Raw genomic sequence first — 24,284 nt, forward strand, 5'->3', positions numbered from 1 at the left:
CAATACACTGCATTGGCATTATTCTGAAGTGTGCTTTATTATGGAACTTTTTAATAGACCATTTTTACAGAACTCTGAAAAAATAAATTTAAATCAGTTTTAAAATTAAGAAACTGTTTTTTCATGTCTTAAGCAATACGATTTAATACTGCTTATTAATATCACATTTTTTTAAGAGCTGTGTTCAGGTATTCAAAGTTCAAAAATGCTCTAAATTTTGAAATACACAAATTACAGATTTTTTTCCTAGGAGTTGTCACCTGACTAGATAGGGCAGTATTTGCTCAAATATTAGCTTTATTTAATTCATATGATGCCAAGTTTCAGAAAGGACAAGTCCAGTCACCACACGACAGATGACAACATTGAAATCACTTTCGGGGCAGACAGGCACACCTAAAAGGATCTGACCTTCTTGCAACATACAGTCATGATAACCTCTTATCAATTATTCCACAAAACAGCTAGAAATGTTAAAGAAAATATAACTGGCTATACAAGTGGCACAAGTGCACTTGCAAGTGGAATTCCCCTGCGGCCAGAATTCAAAGCCAAAATTTAGTTAGCACATAAGCACTGACGTAGGTTTTGGGAACAAGGAAGAGTGAAGAATAGTAGGGATTTGAATATTGAGGCCCTCAAAGATACATACCTGAACTTTATTTAATGCTACAAAACACTTTTGCTTCAATAAATAAACAAGGACAACTAAATAGTTAAGATTTCAACAACTGGGTAAATTACAATGATAAGCCTCATTGTAGGAGACATAGGAAAGGGTTTCTCAAAGAAATGTAGGGCTCTGGAGTGGGGAGATAAATGTTTCCCTTGAGAATTTTAAATACCAGGTACATGCATTAAGAAAGTGTTAATTTAAAGTGGCAAAAAAGAATTAAAAAATCACTATATTATGACAAAATAAAAACCTTATGAGAAAAATTAGACATGGTAAAACTCACAAAGTTGTTTGTATTTGGGTTTTAAGCATACAATGTTTGAACATCAATCTCTTTACTAGTGTTCACTTCCCTCTATCAATGTCCTCCCAACTCCATTTGCCTCCCACTTACCCGTCTGCTTCCACAAAAGGTGTTTTTGTTTTTTTTTAAATTGTGGAATACAGTACTGTTGCTGATAGGATTTCATACATAATACTTTACACCTTTCAACATCACTGCCTCTTCCTGCTGAACAGTTTTTTCATCACTGGCATTTCTTCCTCAACCCACAAATCATATTCCTCAGCCCCCTCAAGAGTCTTGTTTTCTACTGAATACTGGCTTTCACTGAACATACATTTTCAAATAATACTTACTTTTTATAATAGTTAGCCATATTTATAAATGAAATGAAAATGTTTGGTGCCAAATAAAAAGATTTGGTTAAAAGCACTGCAAAAGAAAATCCTAGAGTTTTAAGAGTACATATGAGGCTTGCTCTCATCAAATAAGAAGTCTGTCCTGATCTCTAATTAATTTCCAGAAAGTCTACCAGAAGTTATATGGTTCACGGGGTTGGGTAGTATACATAATTAACTTCACTTTATTAACAAACAAATGATAAAAAAATGGCTGTAGGGAAAATTTTATTCCATCACTAAGGTTGATACCATATTCTGTATATTACAAAACCTATACAGGCTCTTGCATTTGTGACTATACTTGAAAAATAACTGAGTACTGGCATATTTAATTATAGATATTAATACTCAATTGGCAAGTAAAGTTAACAATATTTTCAAGAACATTTTGGAACATTTCCCACATAGTAAGAAAATATTCTTTATTTGGAGTTTTAGTGCTATACTATAAGTGAGCTCCTCTGGTTCTTAAAGGACCGATTGTAGTGCTGGGGATTGAGCCAATGTTAGCCTCATCTAAGTACCCTCTGTACCATCTCTTTGGCTCCTTAAGGAAAATTTTAAAATATGATTTCTATATAATGATATTATCTTGAATGGCTAATTCTAGATGATTTTTTTTAATAAAGATGCCTTTACATGTTGTGTATAAACATAGATATAGGCATGCATATTTTATGGATGTGGTGGACAGAAATATGTTCATGTCTTAATCACTAAAAACTGTGATTATATTAACATAATGAAAAACACTACAGGGGTTATTAAATATCTTAAAAGGGCAGTGATTATTTTGAGTTAAAAGGGTAGTTAGACATAATCATGAAAGTTTTATTAGGATCAGATCAGATAAATTTAAGGGGATTGGCAGGAAGATTGGTAGAAGACATGATGTTGAGTATTATGAATAGTGCTCTTCAATTGTAGGTTGCAGTGTTGGTATGCAAATGCAGAAAAACTTAAAATCACTGGTCTATGCCTGTTTTTAACTGGGATCTGTGGACCAGTATGTAGGACAGGAGCTTCTCTGAAGATGTAAATAGATGGAAGAACATTGTTTTGAGCATTGTGATAAAGGGACCATGAAGCAAGTAACAGAGCTTTAAGAATATACAAGAGCAGGGCCGGAGAGCTAGCATGAAGTTAGGGCATTTGCCTTGCATGCAGAAGGATGATGGTTCAAAACCCAGCATCCCATATGGTCCCTCGAGCCTGCCAGGAGCAATTTCTGAGCGTGGAGCTAGGAGTAGCCTCTGAGCGCTGCTGGGTGTGACCCAAAAACCAAAAACCAATATAAATAAATAAATAAATAAATAAATAAATAAATAAATAAATAAATAAAAAGAATATAGAAGAGAGTAACCCGAGTGACAGCACAGTTGTAGGGTGATGGCCTTGCCCTCGCATGATCCAGGATGAACATAGGTGTGATCCCTGGCATCCCATATGGTCCTCTGAGCCAGGAGCAATTTCTGAGCACATAGCCAGGAGTAATCACTGAGCATCATAGGGTATGCCACCCCAAAAAGAATATAGAAATGCAGTTGTGAATACATGTGTATATGTGTGTCTATTTTCGAGTTACCTTATCTAAAAGGTATCTTAAAGAATAGCTGTGTTATTCTTGTACCTTAGAGTTACCTTTACTTAAAAATAACCTTAGAAAGATTGATAAAATTTTGCATTGATTTATCATAAAAGAATTCTACTATGTAGTAGCAGACTACATAGTTAGGATGGGTCTATTTGTGAACAAAGTATGTTACATGGATTCTACACGTATATTTGGAAAATGTTTTGGAGTAAATAAACATCTAAACTGGAAAGCTGACAAAAGTAACATCATTATATAAAAGTAACATTTGGGTATAAAATAATAATTTGAGTCTAAAGTAATAGTACAGGTGGCAGGGCACTCACACACTTAGACCAACATAAGTGATCCCTGAGCACAAATCTATGAGTAAGCACTGAGCCCACCAATGGGTATAACCCCCAAACAAAACCAAAAGACTTCAAGTACTCTTCCTTAAAAACTGATTTATGGACAGTTCATTAACCCACACCCCAAGATTAAAATATCAGCAAAACAAAACAAAAAATTTCCCTCATAAGCAAACCAAAACCAACCAGAAAAAATATATATATTTTGGTTTTTTGGGCCACACCCATTTGATGCTCAGGGGTTATTCCTGGCTAAGCGCTCAGAAATTGGCCCTGGCTTGGGGAGACCATATGGGATGCCGGGGGATCAAACCACAGTCCTTCCTTGGCTAGCGCTTGCAAGGCAGACACCTTACCTCTAGTGCCACCGATCCGGCCCCCAGAAAATATATTTTGACTTAATAGCCAGTTATAGAAGAATTAATCATTATCTAGAACCCATAATGTATGATGACATCCATCCTCTATGTATGGGACTATTCAGCCTGTTACATCTGACTGCACACTTCTGCTACATTTTTTTTTTTTAAATAAAAAGCTTTCGGGTTGGAGAGATAGCATGGAGGCAGGGCATTTGCCTTGCATGCTTGCATGCAGAAGGATGTTGGTTCAAATCTCGGCATTCCATATAGTCCCCCGAGCCTGCCAGGAGTGATTTCTGAGTATAGAGCCAGGAGCAACCCCTGAGTGCTGCCAGGTGTGACCCAAAACCAAAACCCAAACCAAACCAAAACAAAAAGCTTTCAAGTACAACCTAAATAGCTAAAATACTTTCATGGAACAGATAGTTAAATGTAAATGCCTTTGTCATGTTCCTTAAAGTACAAAGGTAGAAAAAGATGCAACTAAAACGTTACCTTCCTAAACCACTTAGAAGTGTAAGCATCTTAATCAAATCCCTGGGCTCCTCTCCTTGCTACTGCAGAGTAACAGATAACTTCAAATTGTCACAAGGGAGAACACTTGGTATGACTTGATTAGGAACCAAGAATGAGTCCTTTTTATCCAATTTATAAAGCTTCAATTTACACAGAAATCTTTAAGAACAAATCTAGATTGAATAAGGTTCAAATTAGTTCTTTTTTAATACTCATTCATTAAAAATTAATTAAATGAAATTAATAGACTTAATTACTGACTTGATTTTCATTATGTTTTCTGTTCTTTTTCTCTGATAAGATTATGCAGTCCTTTTTGATTTCTATTTTTATCAAGTTACAGAAATGGTATCCCAGCTGATTTTCTTTATGATAGAAATCAGAGCTGCAATTAGTATCTGAGTGAGTTTATCCACAGTGTACATTATTTTTCAGTTGAATACTCTAGTACCTAGTATTGTTTCACTTTTGTTTCTTCATGGATCTATATGTTTGCAGCCAGATTGTGACTTATACAAATATAAAGTGATAACATTTCCCTTTGTAGAGTTTATTTACCCTTATATCTTTATAAAATCATGAAAATATAGATATTTTAATTACTTTATTTGGGACAAATACTAGGTAAAACACAGTAGCTTGAAACCAGCTCATAGATGGGTTAGCAAGAACATAAATATTTCCTTCCTTAGTAAACAAACAATTAACAACAAACAATTTAATGTCTAGAAGTACAACCTCACCATTTGAAAGCTCACTTGTAACAGGTTTTTTTCAAGGTTAAAGAGAAAAAACTCTGACTGCTTGAATTCTGGGAACTTCCCACTCTCTATACTCTTCTGTCTATTAGAACAGAAACTTTACTAGAACTTGCCTAGGTACAGGGAGCATTTCTGAATGGCCAATCCCCTATTATTTTCAAATAAACTAAATTTCTTATGGAAAAAAAAAAGCAATAAAGCTCAAGGAAGAATATATATCTGGCATGGGTGAAGGACTTTAGGCACCTGATGTATGGCTCCTGTGTATAAACAACAAAAACAGAATGAACACAGTAATGTAAACAAGAAATTGGAAAGGACCTGATTTTTTGATTTTTCTAAATGTTTTTTTTGTTTTGTTTTTTTGGGTCACACCCGGCAGGTATTACTCCTGGCTCTGTGCTCAGTAATCGCCCTTGGCAGGCTTGGGGGACCATATTGGATGCCAGGATTTGAACTGCGATTTGTCCTGTGTTAGTTGTGTGCAAGGCAAACACCTTACTGTTGCACTATTGCTCCGGCCCCAGGTTTTTCTAATTTTCTGGTAACAAAATAAATCATAAATATAAAATCATGAATATACTAAAAACTGCAGAATCCCAAACAATTGAAGTAGAAAAGGAGGTGATTTAATCATGTACATAAACCATTAAGTAAATATTCCCACTGTTTTAACTAATAATTACATATATCCAGTAGGTGCTCTATTGATACCTGGGGACAAAATGAAGTGAGAAAACAGGAGCCAAGAATGTGGTTCAATGGTACAGCATCTGCCCTGAAGGTCCTTGCAAGTAATAAGGCTATTGAGTTTGATCCCTGGAATCACCCTACATTCTCTGGGTGAAGCCCTCTCCCAACCCTGCACTAAATAAAATACAAGAACAGTCACTTTAAATGAAGGGTGTTGTATGCTATATGACTGAACTCAATCATAAACAACTTTGTAACTAGAAAAAAATCCCCCAAATTATTATGAACAAGTTTGTAACCATGGTATTTAAATAAAGTAATTTAAAAAAAAAAGAGTAGTTTCTTTTTAACATTAAAAGCATAATGTGGAACAATAGTCAAGACAATTCTAGAACATATAGCATATTTACAATCTTCGCAAATATAAAATGAAAGTAGTCTTCCTTTATCCTTTAGAAAAGTAATACATTTTATGTTTGTAGACATAGGAAATGACAATTATTTATCTTACAACATTAATAATTCATTATATAAGCAACGAAAAATAAAGTGCTCATCATAACTAGTTAGAAAAAGTATTTTTATTTTTTCATACAGCCCACAACAGTGCAGAAGCTATATTTTAACACAATCTGGAATGAAACAATGACTAATTTTGTTAATGATACAGTAAATTAACAGTAATTATAGAGCTGGCTAAATGCCCATTCTCTTGGTGAGTGCTACATAATACACAAAAGAGATATACTTTAAAAATGGTAGTGTTCATAAATAGAGTATTCCCAAACTATAAATATACAAGAGGGGTAATGCTAGTTTCTCTTAGTATAACTTTTTAAAAATATGTCATGTATATCACAGAAAGATTGAACCAAATAAAAATTTTGTCTAATTTTTAAAAACATAGCTAAGAATTATGCAATGTTTATGTGCCAGATATTGGCTCTAAATGATTTTCATCATGTAGTTTAATATTAAAAATAATCCCGTGAAATAGGTAATATTTTATTATATGAATGAGGCAATAAAGACAGGCTCAGAGATTTTCAAATGTTCACACATGAAGCAAATTTAACAGTAGATAAAGAAACATGAAAGAAAATTGCCTACTTATATCCCCTACCTATACTTCCAAAGTTTTTGAAAATGAGAGAGAATAAAGAATAAAGACATTTACTTATATTCTAGATCTCAACAGTTTAACCATGGACAGATGGTATTTAAAAACTTAATAGCTTTTAAAGGGTAAGGTCTGGTAAATTGGAATTCATGTGAGGTATTTAACAAGGAAGGTACAATGACATTCACTACTAGTATTATTGTTATTATGCCAAAAAGGTTTAAAGAAACATATTATTAAAATTTTTAGTTTTAGGTCAACCTTTAATGTCTTGAGATTAATCAGGAGAGATGTTATTAGTCTTACACATTGTCAAGTTAGGACTAGTGTATTTAATAAATCCTTCAAAATATAAAATAGATTTGACAATAAGTATGACATATTACTATGCTGTATTATACTTCTAATAACAAATATAAAGAATTAAGAAATTAGAGATAAATTACTTAAATTTCTTAAAACAATGGCTTCCTTCACTACATAGGCATATAAGATTCATTATCCCAGCAATATTAAATAAGTTAATTTTCTGCAAAAAAACAATATGGGTGCTGGAGATAGTATAGTGATAAGGTTAAGGCACTTTGCATTCATTCCTTGGTACTAGAATGTTCAATCCCTGGTACTCCATGATGTCCTCAAGTTCTACAAGGAATAATCCCTCAGCACATAACCCCGAGTAAGCCCTGAGCACTGGAGGCAAGATCCAAATACCAAGGACAGAATCCAGATCAGCCTCATAAAAGCCAAATACTCTACCTACTGTTCTATTGCTACGGCCTCATATTTCTCTTCTTAATGGGACACCCCCCACCATTTCTCCTCTCTCATGTTTCCTAAATAAAACTATTTTACTTTGCATCACAAAAAATCCAAATAGTTGTTCAAATATTCATTTGTTAGCATTTCTAAAAGTATATGTTTTATGAAGGTAAGAATTCTTTTCTACACCAATAATAATAGAGAAGAAATGGATATCAAAAAAACAATCCTCAAACTCAAATATCTTGGAATCAACTTAAGTAAAGATGTGAAGGACTTATACAAAAAAAAAACCCAAAAAACAAAACTACAAAACCCTGCTTCAAGAAATAAAAGAGGATATGCGGAAATGGAGGCATATACCCAGCTCATGTTAGACATATACATAATGGAAACTCCTAAGTCTTCTTCCTTTATTCCTGTCAATGAACCTGGTCTAGTGCCAAAATGCACACAGCTGCTTACCAGTCATAAGTTCTACTTTGATGTATATGGAAAGGTATTTATAAAACTGTAAGTAGTGGGGCTACAATTGGGCTTCGGCAATTTGACTTTGATCATCTTATGCATAAGAAAGATTGAATAGTGACCTAGTGTGATAAGTGTAGAACAGGTGCAACAAATAAAACTTAGCATTATCTTGCTAAATGACCACTCAATATAAGTTAGGAGAAAGAAATTTTCCAGCAGGATTATTAGTGATTAGTTTAGTTTTTCAACATTTACCAATAACTTAAATGCTTATGAGTGGAAGCAAGTGAAAAACTTAACTCTTTAACTGAAACCCAACTATGAAGAACTTTGTAAATCACAATGGTTTCAATAAAATAAAATTACAAAAAAAGCAAATCGCATTTTTAAAAAGGTACATAAAAGTATTTGTAGATCCAATTTTTACCAAGTGAACACACTAAGTGACTACTGTGTTAAATGACAGAATATTGACCAAACCCCAGAAATCTCCCTGTGCTTTTCTAATTTTGTCACTATCTTCATATGTAATCAGTATTTTGACTCCTCATTTGTTCTCTTTTTGAACTCATAAATAGAATCAATGGTAGGAAAATCATATATATTATTTGTTTTTTTCAATTTGATTCTGTTTGTATCATAATTAGTGCTTAATATACATTTCAAAATTATTAATATTGCATTGTATGTGTAAGTGAGGGTGGTGAAGTCGAATTCTGGGCTTACAGATTCAAAACCATCCACAAGCCACTTGGGGAGAAATAACAATAACAGTGCTTTATTTTAAGTGGAGATGGAATATGTATAATGTGTCTCAGCTAATCAGGTTATGAGAAAAATAGGGAAAAAAAAGAAATAAAATGGATAAGTGCTCTACTTATGGGAAACATAGGATGCGGGCTCTGTTTAAGAGGAAAACAGGACACATACTCTGCCTAGGGATAAAAACAAGATGTCTGTTCTGTCTAGGGAGAAAAATAGGCTATGTGTGCCCTGTTGGACTCTGTGTGTTTAGCTACAGCACGAACTTACTTACTACAGCATGACTTACTTTCCCATTCTACTAGACAAAAATCACCCTTCCCTCACACCAGGTTTTGGTTTAAAGGTTAAGAAGTAACAATTGGCTGATTGTTGCCGAATAACATTACAAAGGGCTACAATCTGACCATTGGCTGTGGCTTTTGAGATCAACCCAGCTCAGAAGCATCTGGAAACTGAGTGATCGGAGGTGAGATGGAAACGCTAAAGGTGGGTGGAAAAAGAGGAGCCTGGCTGCTCAGCTTCAATTCGTGGCCGCACGCATCTTCAAGCCAATGAATTTCACCATAACATGTAGAAAAAAACCACTCAACAAGCGTGACAATGGAGAAACAATGCAGGCCAAAACCAGGCATAGAGAATGATGACCCGAAAAGTGCCAACCATCTTAGCATCTCAGATAAGTTTAAAGAAGAAATATGGAGGAAGTTCATAGAACTCAAAGAAAGCATAGATCGAGTGGAACGGACCACAAATAAAAGTCAAGAGGATATGAAGAAAGAAATCAGAAAACTCCAAACAGAGATAATAGGTCTGAAACACTCAGTAGATGTGTGAAAGGGACCAAGGAAACCTAGGTCCTGGGAGAGCTCACCATCTCAATAAAGACTCCAAACCTTCAGAGATGCAACGCAGAGTTTATTTCTTCCAGAGCTCTGGGGTTCCCCAACAGCAACCGGGCACAGCAGGTACTGGTTCAAAGGAGGAACCCTGAACTCAGCAATCCTCAGATTCTTATAGAAATTCATATTATAATGAGATTACATATGGTTTCATTCTTCAAACATTTCATAGGGCCACATAAGTATTTCAGTTCAAATTACCCAATAATGTTACCAGAAAAAGGTGTAATCCCCCAGGTCCCATTTGGCGTCATTTGCTCCAGCCCCCCTTTCCAGTGGTCTTTTGGAACTATGTCTGGTGTAAGATAAGACCCATTTCTTCAGATGTTTCCCTGGAGTGCCTTGGTTTAACTGGATGAAGGTCATGGAAGAGGCCTGATGTTCTATTTTATAGCTCTAAGCCAACAACAACAAAGATAGAAACCATATTAATTTTTTTAAAATTTTTATTGTGACCAAAGTGCATTACAAATCTTTCACTGCATCATTTATGGTACATAGTGACAATGAATGAGGGGCATACCCACCACCAGTGCTGTCCTCCCTACACCCCTGTTCCCAGCATGAATCCCATATCCCCCTCTGTTACCCCCCAGTATGCTAGTGCAACTGGTCTCCACTTTACAGCTTGTTGTAGATTGAGCATCCATTCCACCGTCATTGGAGATAAAAAGGATAAGAAAAAAGAAAGAAAAAAAAATTGGTAACAACTACCAAAAAAAGAGGGAAAAAAATGGACCACAAGAGTGAAAAAGAAAGAGAAAAGTGGAAGAAAAGAGAAGGAAAATAAAGTAAAAAACTAACAAATCAAAACAAAACAAGAAAAAGTAGGGGTGCTGGAGTGTCAGGGTTTGGCTTTCCCACCACTTTTTTTTTTTTGCATAGGCACAGTAAGCATTGAGGAAGAAAGGGAATTCCCGTGGCCTAAGAGATTCAGGGTTTCTCCGTCTTTGAAGCATACCATCATGGGATCAACCCCTGGCTCCACATATACTCGTTACCCCATCCCAAAGGCTTTTTTATGGTGCCAGGAAACTTTCCTCTCAGTTGTGTGTGAGAAAATCAAGCCACTGTAGCTAGCGATCTTGGTATTTGCGCAGGTCAGGGTCTAGGATAGAGTCTTTATGGTTCTAGAGGTTCCTATCCATCATAGTTGTTGTATTCAGTCTTCTGTAACACTTGCTCCTTGTTTTTGTTCAGTCCCTAAGCCAAAGCCTAGGATATTATGGATCCAAAGGTTCTGCTCAGTCTCTGTTGTCCAGGTTGGGCCTCTGCAATAAGACATCTTGTTGTTGTTGTTGTTGTTGTTGTAAGTACTGGGCTACAGCCTAGGGTAGGGTTTTCCTTATTGGTACCAAGGTAGGTTCTGTTCAGTCATGGTTGTCAAAGTCAGTTTTCTGTTGTGGGTGCTCTTATTTTTCACAGTTCAAAGGACGGTATCTCTTCTGATTTCCATTTAGTGTTAGATGATGTGATAAGACAACCTGGTCTTAGGTCAAGTTGTCATTTCCTCGTTGTCATATCAAAACTGGCACAAGTTGGTGCCAGAGTAGTGTTATAAATCTCCCAATGGAGCTTAGTTCCTGGTGGTGTTGCCCAGAGCTGTATCATTTCTACATCGGGGATCTGGGGTTTCGGATTGGACTAACACTGTCCAATCTCCTGGGGACTGCGTTCTATCCACATGACACATGTTCAGGATCGGAGGCACCCTTCTGCTATAAAAAGTGTGAGTTCTTATCCCTAGAAGATAAGATCTTGTTTCTGTGTCTATGGTTTCCCCTTTTTTTACTGTGCCCATACAAAAACGTATGGTGTCATACTGTGTTGCTGGTGCTATTCTGGGTAAGGATGACAGGCTGCACACATAGTCTCTGTTGTCTGGTTTTGATCTGAGCTTTTATCCCAGTCAAGCAGCACCTAACTATTCTCTATACATCCCAAGCATGCACATAGCATTCTATTATCTCTTTGGGCCATCCGGCAGTTTTCAGGCAATTGTGAGCTGTTTACTGCCCACCAGTCAAAACCCTCAAGGACAGACAGCTTGTGTGTGGCCAGGATTTTATGAATTTAAAAATCAATTAACAGAAGTAAAACCAATTTAGCAGAAGCTAACAGCATGGTTTTAACTACTTATTGTAATAATTATTTAAACAAAAAATACAAAAAGGCTTAAATAGAAAATAACAAGAAAGTATAAAAATTGTCTCTCAACAGGTGAAATGAAAACCTCACTGGAAAGCTGCTCCAACAGAGTAACAGCAGCTAAGGATAGAATCAGCGATTTGAAAGATGAGATGCATAACAACTCCATACAAGAGAAGAGATTGGAAAAGAGCCTTAAAGCAAATGATCAGACAATGGAAAAAGTACTCAAAAAATGTAAACAGATGAAAATAGAAGTCTTTGATAAGCTCAACAGAAACAACTTAAGAATCACTGGAGTCACAGAAACCCAAGAGGAAAAGGAATATGGGAGGCATCACTTTCCCCAACTTTAAATTGCATTAAAAAGCAATAGTCATTAAAACAGCATGGTACTGGAATAAAGACAGATCCTCATATCAGAGAAATAGACTGGAGTATTCAGAGAATTTTCCCCAGACATACAATCAACTAATCTTTGATAAAGAGGAATTAATGCAAAATGGAGCAAGGAAAGCCTCTTCAACAAGTAGTGTTGGCACAACTGGTCAGTCACATGCAAAAAACAAACAAACAAACTCAAACCTCCATCTAACATGTACAAAGGTCAAATCCAAATGGATTAAAGACCTTGATATCAGATCCAAAACCATAAGGTATATAGAACATCATGTAGGTTAAAACACTCCATGACATTGAGACTAAAGGCATCTTCACGTTGGAAACATCACTCTCCAAGGAAGTGAGCGTAGAGCCAGGAGTAACCCTGAGCACTCCCGGGTGTGACCCCACCCCACCCCCCAAAAAAAGGCAAAAAAACTTTTTCATGATTTACCAATGGTTTAAAATGCTGTATAAATTTCAGCAGTGTGGCATCATACCTCTGTGTGTGTATAGGCCTCACTGCACCCATTATCAAAATTCTAGTGTCATTCTGATCATCATCAATTTTAGTCTTTCCTCTCTTGACCGCTCTTCCTTTGGTAAACATATTCTTTGTAGAATCAAAACTTACTCTTTTTTCATTTGTTAATTTACTTACTTTTGTCTATTCATATTTCACTTGAGAAGAATAATTCCATTATTTACTTCCAGAAGTAATTACCTGTTCCATCCAGACTAATACAAAGGTTAGACTGTGTCTTAGTAGTATTTCATTTACTAGATATGCTCAATTCTTTATCTACTAATTTGTAATATGTATTCTAGTTGTTCCAATGCTTTGACTACTGAGAATGCTGTTGCTAGACACATAGGGATACACCCATCTTACTGAATTAGTGTTCTCATATTTTTTAAGTAAAACTAGAACTGTTGCAGGTATATATATGTATGATTTTATAAGGAATCTCCATACTATTTATAAACAGGCTGTAACAATCTACATTCACAACAACAGTGTATAAGAGCTCCTTATTCTCTGTACTCTGCCAATATAGTTTGTAGTTATTTTGATATGTGTCATTTTCATAGGGTTAAGGTGCTATCTCATAGTGTTATTTTTTTTACATATATATTTTTTGGGGGTAGACTTAAAATGTTTGAATCACAGTGTCCTCATAGTCCTCAGGGTCTTTTACTTTCCAATGTGGAGAATAAAATTCAGCTTGTCAAATGACTGATTTATAAGCAATAGAAAGGAATGTGGAAAATATTTTTATTATGTAATATAGGCTTATAAATAAGCAAAATATTTTCCCAGTTCTGACTCCACTAGTTGTATACTTTTTTCATGTGTCTTTTAATCATTTCTATTAAAAGACTATTAAAAACACTTTTTTCACTGAGTTCTTTTGGCATGGTTTTTAATCTCTGAGTCACATTTCCCATTCTAGTATATGTGTACTTTATATGAAGAACTAAACATGGAGTGAAAAAATCTCAATGCTTCATAGCCTGTGCCAGAAACTGTATTTTGGTCGTGTTAAGTTCTGTGCCTTACATGTTGCTCCAGCTTTATGCTGGCTATCTGACTATATATTGGCAATGGCTCAACTTCACTCAGTTACTTCTATCAAAATATTCTGCCCTAAGTTGATATTAAAACATATACCAAAAAAGACAGTGTATAAGTGTAAAATAAGCAATGACACACAATTAAAGGGTCAAGGAGGGACTAGAACAATAATAAAAAGGTAGGGTACTTGCCTAGCACTCGGCTAACCCTAGATCGAGCTCCAGCATCCCAGATTGTCTCCCAAGCCCACTAGGAATGATCCCTGAGCACAGAGCTATGAGTAAGCTTTGAGTAAAGCCAAGAATAGCCCCAAAACAAAAATAAAACAAATAAATGGGCCAGGGAGTAGGGATAAACTGCAATTTTCATTCTCTGTTAGCTTTTTTTTTTTTTTTTTTTTTTTTTTTTACAAAGTCCTGGGACAACTAAACTAACAGAACAGACATGCAATCCTGTATGTTTACACATATATAACAAACAATCCTAAAATTGGATAACTACTTCATACTGACCTTAGGAGGTTTAAATGGATAGTCTGGTGAAAAAGTTATGTCAAGAAAGAAAACCCCTCCTTCATATACAGATCCTGGAGGTCCCAATATAGTCGATCTCCATTCATAAATGTTGTCTCCTTTAGGTCCAGCACTAAAAAAAATACAAATAAAATGTGACTAAAAGCTGTAATAAAAATCTTTTTTATAATAATAGAATGATTAATTAAAATGCAAGAGATTCACATGCTATCAATAACCTATAAACATGGTAGCTTAACTTAAAAAATAGTATATTTTTTTTTACTTTTCAAAATCCTTAATCTGTGGACTGGAACATAATCCACAATTCTCTTCCTTTCCTTTTTTTTTTTGAGGGGGGGAGGGCCCACACCCGGTGCCATTCAAGGATTACTCCTGGTTAGGAGCTCAGAAATTGCTCCTGGCTCAGAGGATCAAATGGGACACCGAAGATTGATCCCAGGTTTGTCCTGGGTCAGCTGTGTGCAAGGCAAACACCCTACAGCTGTACTATCGCTCTGGCACCCTCATAATCCACAATCCTACACCTCAGAGAAACTCACTAAGAAAATAAGGCCCACATGTATAAATCAAAATATTATTTTTTCAGGTATATAGAAGAAAATCACAGAACTTTTCAATGACCCAGCCCTATTAGGCTATTATCTACTAACAGCTAGAGATTGTTCTCATATCATATACCAAAGTAGACAACTCTAAAAAGGCACTAACATTTTTTCATTGTTAATGAAGATTTAGTTTCTAATTCTACTCATTTGAAATTAGTTTGTGTGCAAAATATATTGTTGTGCAAAAATAATAAAGCATGCATCTTAAAAAATTGATCTTCTGGGAATGCAAGGATAACATAAAATAAAAGAATTAATACAGTTCAATTAAAGTTGGGAAAATGCGAATCTAAATAAGTATCAAAAGAGTAGTCAACATATTTAACAGCCATTCATGATAAAGTCTCTTTAAAAACTGAAGCTGAAGAAAATTTTATTTGAATTATAACATTTATAAGAAACTCATAGCAAAATTACATATTCAATGGAAAATATTAAAACCATTAAAGGTTAAAACCAACCTTTATAGGGCTGGGGAGATAGCTCAGTAGGCTGAGCACATACTTTGCATGTTGGTGGCTTGGTTTGATTCCCAGTAATGCATGGTTTCCTGAGCATCACTGTGGGATTAGCTCTAAGTATCTCTTGTATGAAATACAAGCTATAAAACAAAAACCCTTTAATTAGAAGCACAAACAGGATGACCACCATATTAATGTTTAGTCATCACTCTATGAAAGATTATAGTCACCATAGTCACCAAAATATAAAAAACAAGATAAAAATGGTATCTTGATTTGGATAGAACAAATAAATCTTAGATAAATCTTAAGAGTTCTCAACAGCCAACCTTTGATGGGACTACGGAGCTGGGTATATGAAGTAGATCTGAGAAAAAAACATTTTAACAAGAGTTGCTTAAAACACTGGATAGCTACATGCAAGAAAGAAAAGAAATTAAAGAAAGAAGAAAGGAAGGGAGGTGAGAAAGAGGGAGAAAGACAGAAAGAAAACACAAACAAGAAAATTCATCCTTATTTCATACAAATCACATATAATTCAAAGAACATTGAAGATCTTAAGTTTACACCAAAATCCATAAAATACATCGAGGAAAATATAGGCCAAACTCTCTAAGATACTACTTTCAGAAGTGTCTTAAATGATGTGATTGTTTTAGCAAAAGTAACCAAACAAAAACAAACAGAAATATAACATATCAAAAGTATTTTGCAAACAAAAGAAAATTTCAGCTAAAATAAAAGGTCACCATAACTAATGGAAGCAAATATTTGCATGTAATAAATGAGATAAAGGACTTATGAAGGATGTTCATAAAACTCAATAACAAAAAAAAAAACTACTGTCAAAAAAGGAAAAGAAATGAACATACTTTGCTGAAGGACATATACAGATGGCCAGTAGGCATATAAAAAAGTATTCAAAGTCACTATTATCAGTGACAAACACAAAATGATGAGATACCTCTCACAAGTGAAAATGGAATATATGACAGGGAACAATCAGTGTTGGTGGGGACGCAGTAAAAATTAAACCCCATTTATTACTGGCAGAAATGTCATCTGGTTCAGCCTCTATGGAAGGCAGTATGGATAATAGTATGGATATTTCTCAAAAAATAAAACAAATTCCCATATAAACTAGGTATTGTGTTTCTTAACACTTACTCTTGGGGAAATAAAAAAGATCATTGACTCTTCTTTTCCCAGGTAGCCTATTTAGTCCAGGCTGATAACTCCGGGTGTTCTCAAAATGGGTGGGGGCAGATTTCCTTTTCTATATAAAATACAACAGCTCAACATGACACACTATACCCTCCAAAAGAACTTCATAACAGAAACTTATCAAACTACCAAGTTAACAGATTTGTTTCAGATCTATAGATTCTGGACTGTGGGGCACCTCAAATTTTTATAGTAATGCTAGCCCAATAAGATCACAGAAAATCTGATGCAAAGTAGAAATCTAACAAGCTCAGTGGAGCATAAACAGTAACACAGAAGGCTTAACTAGAACCAGCTACAGCCTGGTAAATCCTTGATTGATTTAATGACACCATGGAGAGGTATAGCTATTGTTTCAAATTGATCTATGCTTTGATAATTCTAACTGTCTTTTGCTGAACCAAACAATATGAAGCAAATTTGTTTGTGCTTGCAAGGGAGTAGACTATGGTAGTGGGTGGGGAAATAGGCACACTGGTGAAGTGAAGTTTCACATTGGTTGTGAGTTTTGTGTTAGAACTTTTCATGCTTGAAATGTCGGTGTTAATAAATCATGGTATTATAATACATTTTTTAAAAGTATATGTACAACAGAAAATAACAAAAATGTTCAATAACAAAAGATAAAGTACTACACAGCAATAAAATGTATAGATTTCTATGGATGCATCTTAAAACAGCTCAGTAAATATAAAATATGTCTAAAATGAATATGTATAGTGTGATATGTTTTTATAAAACTAAAAGAAAATCTAACTAACTGGAAATTTGTAGTTGAAGTATACCTATATAAGTGATAAATAAGAAAGTTAATGTGAATAAAGAGGAATTTCCTGAGTCAGGACAGTGAGAGGAAAAGCCCAAAAGACTTTCAATTATTCTGGTGATGGTCTGCCTCTTAGTAAGCATGGTAGATTCAAATGTTACCTATTTTATTATTAGGTTTCTTATTTATCTACTAGGTAAATTCTGAAGTATGTATTAAAAATGTGAAATTAAGTGATACCAAAATGCTATGAGAACACTGCACCACAGTGAGATCAAACTGTTTAAATGAGAAACATAAAATATTTAATACTGTTTGAATCCATATCATACCCCCCAGTCTTTTTTAAATGAATTGAAAAGATATACTTAAAGTATGAGAATGAATGAGTAAGAAACAGAGAAGAGAGAGAGAGAGTGGGAGAGCTGAAAAAAAAAGAGATTTGAGGGAGGGGATAAAGAGTAGTTAAATTTTATCTCTAGTTTGATTTTTCTTATATAAAATGTAAATAAAAATCAAATCAAGTCAGATAAGCTTATTGAAAAGTGCTGAGATGCACCAAGAACGAGTGGTACGGTGATCAGAATATACTGCTTCTACCCCATTTTTTCCCTCACCTACCTCTGTAAAGTTGCCTATGAAGTATATAGAGAATTTATTTATGCTAGATATAAGAAAGTTTGGGCAATAACAAGTCCATGTTGCTAGATACGCTCAGTTATTTAGATGAATAATTCACATGGTTATGCCCTGAGCTATATATAATTAAACCCAAAATGGATGTTTATCAAAAGTTAAAAGTAGATTACAGCCTTGTAGTTAATGTTAATTTAAGGTATATGAAAATATTTTGTATTAAAAAATACAAAGAGGGGTACATAATTATTAAATAGTGAGCACAGACATACTTCTCAAATATAAAGATAGTATTTATGGGACATTTGAGACATTTTGCTATCTTTCAAGAATGGTAAAGTAAGTTTTATTATCTTATTTGAGACACTGTGATTCACAAAACCATTAATAGTCAGGTTTCATGGAGAAAACATACTAGGCACCATATGCTCCAGCAGTGTCTGCTTCCCTCTGTACTACTGTCCCACTGGTTCCTCTCTCCTCAACACCTCCACAATTAAGTTTTTTACTGAAGATCCATTCTCAGTTTCTTTGGGTGGCAGTTTTCAGCTTTTGTTGACTTTGGGTGTTTATTATTTCCTCTAATATTTCGTTATATTCTTTATTTTTTATTATATTCTTTATTGTTTCCTCTAATATTTCTTTATATTCTGCATGAAATTATTCCTAACTTCATTAAGCATTAGATTCTCCAGATAGATCCATGTAACACCAAATTGCAGTGGAATAGTATTTCACTGTATATATGTTCTGGGATATTTGGATTGTTTTAAGATTTGGCTATTATAAATAGTGTTGCAATGAACACAGGCATGCAACTGTTCTTTTCTAAATAGTTTTTGGGTCCTAGAGGAAGATTCCAAGAAGTGGAACTGCTGGGTCATATTACTAGTGTTTTGGGAAGTGTCTTAATTTTGTTTTTTAAATAAGTTGGTCTAGTGCACATTCAATGAAGAGTACTTTTGATGTTATTCTTTGTGATTTGTGCCAGTCTCACTGATGTGAGATGATATTTCATTCTTGTTTTAACTTCAATTCTCTAAGAATAAATGCATTTTATCATAGACTTTTTAACCATCTTTATATCCTTTTAGGGGAAAGTTTCTATCAACCCTTTACCAGTAGAGCGATAGATAAATATTCTCTCCCAGTCTGTCAGTTGTCCTTTTATTCTTTTAATTACTGTGAAGAAGCTTCTAAGTCTGATGTAGTCCAATTTTTATTTTGCATTTATTTAGCTAATGAATCATTGATGGCACCATTAGTTTCAATGTTATCAAATGTTTCACCTATGTTTTAATCCAATCTAAGGATTCAGGCATGGTATCAAGGTCTTTAATTCATTTTCATTTAACTTTGTGAGTAATTTAGATAGGTTAGTAGTTTAGAGGTTTATTTTTTTCCCCATGTGGCTGATAGGCTATCCCAACATCATCTGGGGAAGAAGCTTTCCTTGTCCTACTTTAAACATTTTGCTCCTCTATCAAAGATTAACAATCCATATATCCTAGGATCTGCCTCTAGACTCTCAATTCTTTTCTATTGGTCTAGAATATTGGTCTATTATTCCAGTGCTACTTTCTCATTTACTACACCTTTATAGTACAGTTTGAAGTTGGGGAAAAACAAGTCTCCCATCTTCCTTTTTCCTAGAATTGTGTTGGCAATCAGCAGGAGTGTGAAGTTATTACTCCATTCAATCGCATTTTATATATTTAAAATGATTAAAAAAGGCATTAAATCTGTATAATGGTTTGGGCAGTTTTATCATTTTCACAATACCAATCCTTCCAAACCATGAACAGGCAATGTCTCTGTTTCCTCATGTTCTCTCTCTCTCTCTCTCTCTTTTTTTTTTTTTTTTGGTTTTTGGGCCACACCCGTTTGACGCTCAGGGGTTACTCCTGGCTATGCGCTCAGAAATCACCCCTGGCTTGGGGGACCATATGGGACACCGGGGGATCGAACCGCAGTCCATCCGCTTGCAAGGCAGACACCTAACCTGTAGCGCCACCTTCCCGGCCCCTCTCTTTTATTTCTTTCAATAATATTTTATAATTCTTTGTATAAGTCTTTTACCTGTTTTGTTAAGCTAATTCCCAGGTACTTGAATTTTGGAGACATAATTTTAAATGGTATTAAAATTTTCACATTTCATTATTTGCATATAGAAAAGCCACGAATTTCTATGCATTGATTTTGTAGTATGTTACTTTACTGTGAAGTCTACTGTCTCTATATGCTTTTTTTATGGAGACTTTAAAATTTTCTAACTATAGTATATATCATCTGCATATAGTGAGAATATGACTTCTTTTTCCATCTGAATGCCTTTCTTGCCTATGTGATATGCAAAGGACTTCCAATTCTATATTAAATAGTAGTGGTGAGGGCAATCTTGTCTTATGCCCAGTATTAGAAGGCTTTAGTTTTTCACCATTGAGAATGATGTTTGCTGTGATGGCCTTAAATTTAATGAGGCAGTTACTTCAACTCCCATTTTATTAAGCATTTTTATTATGAGTGGGTGTTTTTATCATGCCAAATGCCTTCTTTCCATCTACTAAAATAATCAGGACGGACCTTGGTTCGATCCCAGGTGTCCCATATGGTCCATCGAGCTTTGTGTCCCAGGAACAGATTTCTGAGCACATAGTACGGAGTGACCCCTGATCGTCACAGGGTGTGGCCCAAAAACAAAGAAGGTACTTGAACTAGATCTAGAAGTATGAAATGCAGAAATGCTATCCCAGTTGGAATAGTCATTTTTGCAGTAGGGTGAGCAGGATATTCTCAAGCAGTGTTCAGGTGATCTGGGGTCAGGTGGCCAGCAATTCTTATCAAAGTGGACAAGAGATTCACTGCAAGGGTCCATGCATTGCAGGAGATTACAGGACCACAATGCTGGTACTGGGGGAACCCCCAGGGCTGCCCTAACCAATGTATCATCTCCCAGTCATGGAGTAATTATTTTGCTCAGGGCACCATCTGGGGGTAATGGGGACTGAACCTACATTGAACACATGCAAAGCAGATACTCTATCAACGTTACTATAATTCTGGCCTTGGAGGAGAGGTTTTTTTTAAAGTGATCAGACATTCTGGTGGAGAAGAGATAAATGGTAACCAAATAGGCAAAGGAGTTACCTTTTTATGACTTTTGGTGTACTTATATGATCTTCTGAAGTATTCACCCAACCACCCACCACTTCTGCTCTTATTTTTGTTTGTTTTGGCTATACCCAGCAATGTTCAGGGGGTTACTCCTATTTCAGTACTCAGGAATTACTTCTGGTATTGCTCAGGGTACATATAAAAATCTAGGTATTAAACCCAGACAAACATCATACTACTAAACTATCTCTCAGGTTTCAGTAATAGTATGCTTTCTGGGATTTGGGACGTGGGTATATCCAGTGGTACTGATTTGGATCACTCTGGGAATGCTCTTGCTAGAACTTCTATCAGACATCCTAAGAATCTACAAAGTTTGTTTCCATAGCTGCAAAATTACAATTCTTTATTGTTGGTGTGGGGTCTACATATAGAGGTACTAGAGAAAGAGGGTATGCATCAAATTCAGGGTCTCAAATATAGAGAATATTATGCAAGGCATGTGCTCTACTATTTGAGCCCTGTCCTGATACAATACAACACATTTTTAAAAGGAAAGGGTCTGAAAACGTTCTAACCTTCACATTGTACACGAGGTAGAGTCAGAACAGCATTTTCATACTGCTTAGTTTAAGGACGGTCCACTATGCCCTCATTTGTGAAATTTTGCAGTTTGAATTTCAGCATTCGATTTGATGATTTAATTTATAAAAAAGTTCATTAGTTATGGTATGTCTCTACATCAGTTTTCTACATTAGTTATTATTACCTTTTAGATCCAGCCATTGTACTGCCCCTTTCTCTTTTGTAAGCAAAACAAACACAGATTTTAAAAAAATCTGCCATTTAAGAACCATCAATTTGTAGTATCCCTTAATGATGCCTGTCAAGGCAAGCTCTCTTTGAAGGATTTAGTGGTTTTCACTTTTGGCAGTGCTGCAAGAGAGGAAATAACTTACACTGCCCATCCTCTTCTTACAGTGTCGGCTAATACATAGGGGCTGCCAAGCAGATTTAATTTACCCACTTCTCAGTTTGCATTAACCTTTGAATAATAAAGCACAGCTGAGACTGCTGTAAGAAACAAACCGAAGAATGAATAATTAAAAACACTTTCTCAGCCTTGGAAAGACCAATCTCTAACCATTAGCGGAGCTATAATTGTTACCGAACTAAGCATTAAAAAAGGCTAATTGTATTCTTTATAAACTGAAACAAATACTAAGGACATAGTGTGACTACAATATATGTATTAAATGAAAAGCAGAGCTCTGAAAGCACAAAGTAATTAGTTTAAATAAAAAAGTAACACTCGTCTGCTTCTAAAAAAATGAATTAACTCAAAAGATGGGCACTCTTATTACCTACATACAGAAAAACTGCTGCTAAATAAAAGGCCATTATTCATCTGATGCAGGTGGACTGGCTGGAGTATCAATTGAAGGGATAGAAATGTTAGAACTGAAACAAAAGGTTGAGTATGGAATATATTATAGAGAAAAACCCTATCTTCTTTTGAATCTGCCGAGTGCTTGTGTCAGCTGGGATTTTTCTTTGCTTTGATGGGTTTAATTTTCCACTGGGAATGCAAATCCAAAAGTAACTCATATTTATGTGTTAAGATCACAAAACAGTCATTGATGTTTCAGTGGCTAAAACACTGTTAATATCTAATACTATTTTCAAACTAAAGAGTTAACTTATTTATATAGTTGTAAACAATTCTTTATGCTTCTACACCTACACAAATTGTAGATAATTCTCTAAATTAGTGCTTCTCAATTATTCTCTGTCATGCCCCCCTAGGAAGAAGAAAACATTTTTCGTGCCCCCCCCACGCGACTGTAAATAGTGTCTATTTAAAAAAAAGTGTAACCTGCAAAACAAAAATATGTAAGATAATTTGAGCTGATTTTTTGGGGGGGCCACACCCGTTTGATGCTCAGGGGTTACCCCTGGCTAAGCGCTCAGAAATCGCCCTGGCTTGGGGGGACCATACGGGATGCCAGGGATCGAACCTCAGTCTGTTCCTTGGCTAGCGCTTGCAAGGCAAACACTTTACCTCTAGTGCCACCTCGCTGGCCCCGATTGAGCTGATTTTTTAATCAGAGGTGATGTCTGGATGAATGGCTACAATGAGCACATTTTGCAATGCAAAGCTTTGCGAAGAGGGGTTTGAAGCAGAATACAGCAACTCTCAGCTCCAGAGACAAAGAGAGACATAACACGGGCTTAGCTTATGACAGTGTTTGCCGAGGTCAAACGCATCCCCCTTTATGGAGCCCTATTATTTGAGAAGCACTGCTCTAAATCGAAAGGGCAGTTTCACCAATTAGTAACCTAAATTTATTTAATTTTTTAAACTAGATTTTTCTTTAATTTTATATAACTTAAAGTCTCTATTTCTATTAAAAAAACATGTCAGCCTCTTTCTGATAACAATCTTTCAATTACTGAAAATTGGAAGGTAAAAATCTTTTTCTGCACAAAGAAATTTTATGGCTTTTAAATGGCCTTGTTTCTATTGTCATGTCTCCTGGAATCTTCTCTAAAGTGTTTTTCTTTAATATATATATAATTTTTGGCTACATCCTGTGGTGCCCAGGGGTTTCCCCTGGCTTTGAGCTCAGAGTGGGCTCAGGGGACCATATGGGATACTGGGAATTGAACCTGGGTCTGTCTCGGGTCGACTGTATGCTAGGTAAATGCCCTACTGTTGTGCTATTGCTCCGGTCCCTGAATCTTCTCTAATTTTTCTAATAGAAGCTTATTTCTAACTTAAATATATTTCTCTGTACATCATAGAAAAAAATCACCAAACTAGAATGGAATCAAATTTGCTATTGTAGTAAAAGGTAGTGCCTTATCCAGAACAGAACACTGATTTTTCATTCGAATTGTACCTGTGAATAACATTCTTAATATTTTCCTGGTACATGTCAGTTTTCAATGTAAGAATAATAAGTGATATCTTATTCTGAATTTAATTTTTACTAGGACTAGAAATTTTTCAGTTCTACTTACACTAGGTACATTGGATATCACTGTTTTCAATGCATATTGATTTTGGCATATACCTCAGCTATTACCTCCTAGTTATCAAATATTTAAATACCTAAATGTTTTGGCATCACATCTCAGCTATTATCTTAGTTATCAAATAATTAATTTTTTTTTTAGTGTT

General features: G+C 35.2%; 1 protein-coding gene across 1 annotated transcript in view; it reads right to left on the reverse strand.

Annotated features, from left to right (window-relative positions):
- LOC125997887 (ubiquitin-conjugating enzyme E2 E2) overlaps positions 1-24,284 on the reverse strand; it is a 191,527-nt gene that overhangs the window by 43,540 nt on the left and 123,703 nt on the right. Inside the window, exon 3 of the mRNA XM_049766073.1 lies at positions 14,271-14,403. Within this exon, the coding sequence (XP_049622030.1) occupies positions 14,271-14,403 (133 nt within the window). The remainder of the gene's footprint in view (positions 1-14,270; positions 14,404-24,284) is intronic.

The sequence above is a fragment of the Suncus etruscus genome, chromosome 20 (genome assembly GCF_024139225.1).
Source record: "Suncus etruscus isolate mSunEtr1 chromosome 20, mSunEtr1.pri.cur, whole genome shotgun sequence".
Lineage (NCBI taxonomy): Eukaryota > Metazoa > Chordata > Mammalia > Eulipotyphla > Soricidae > Suncus > Suncus etruscus.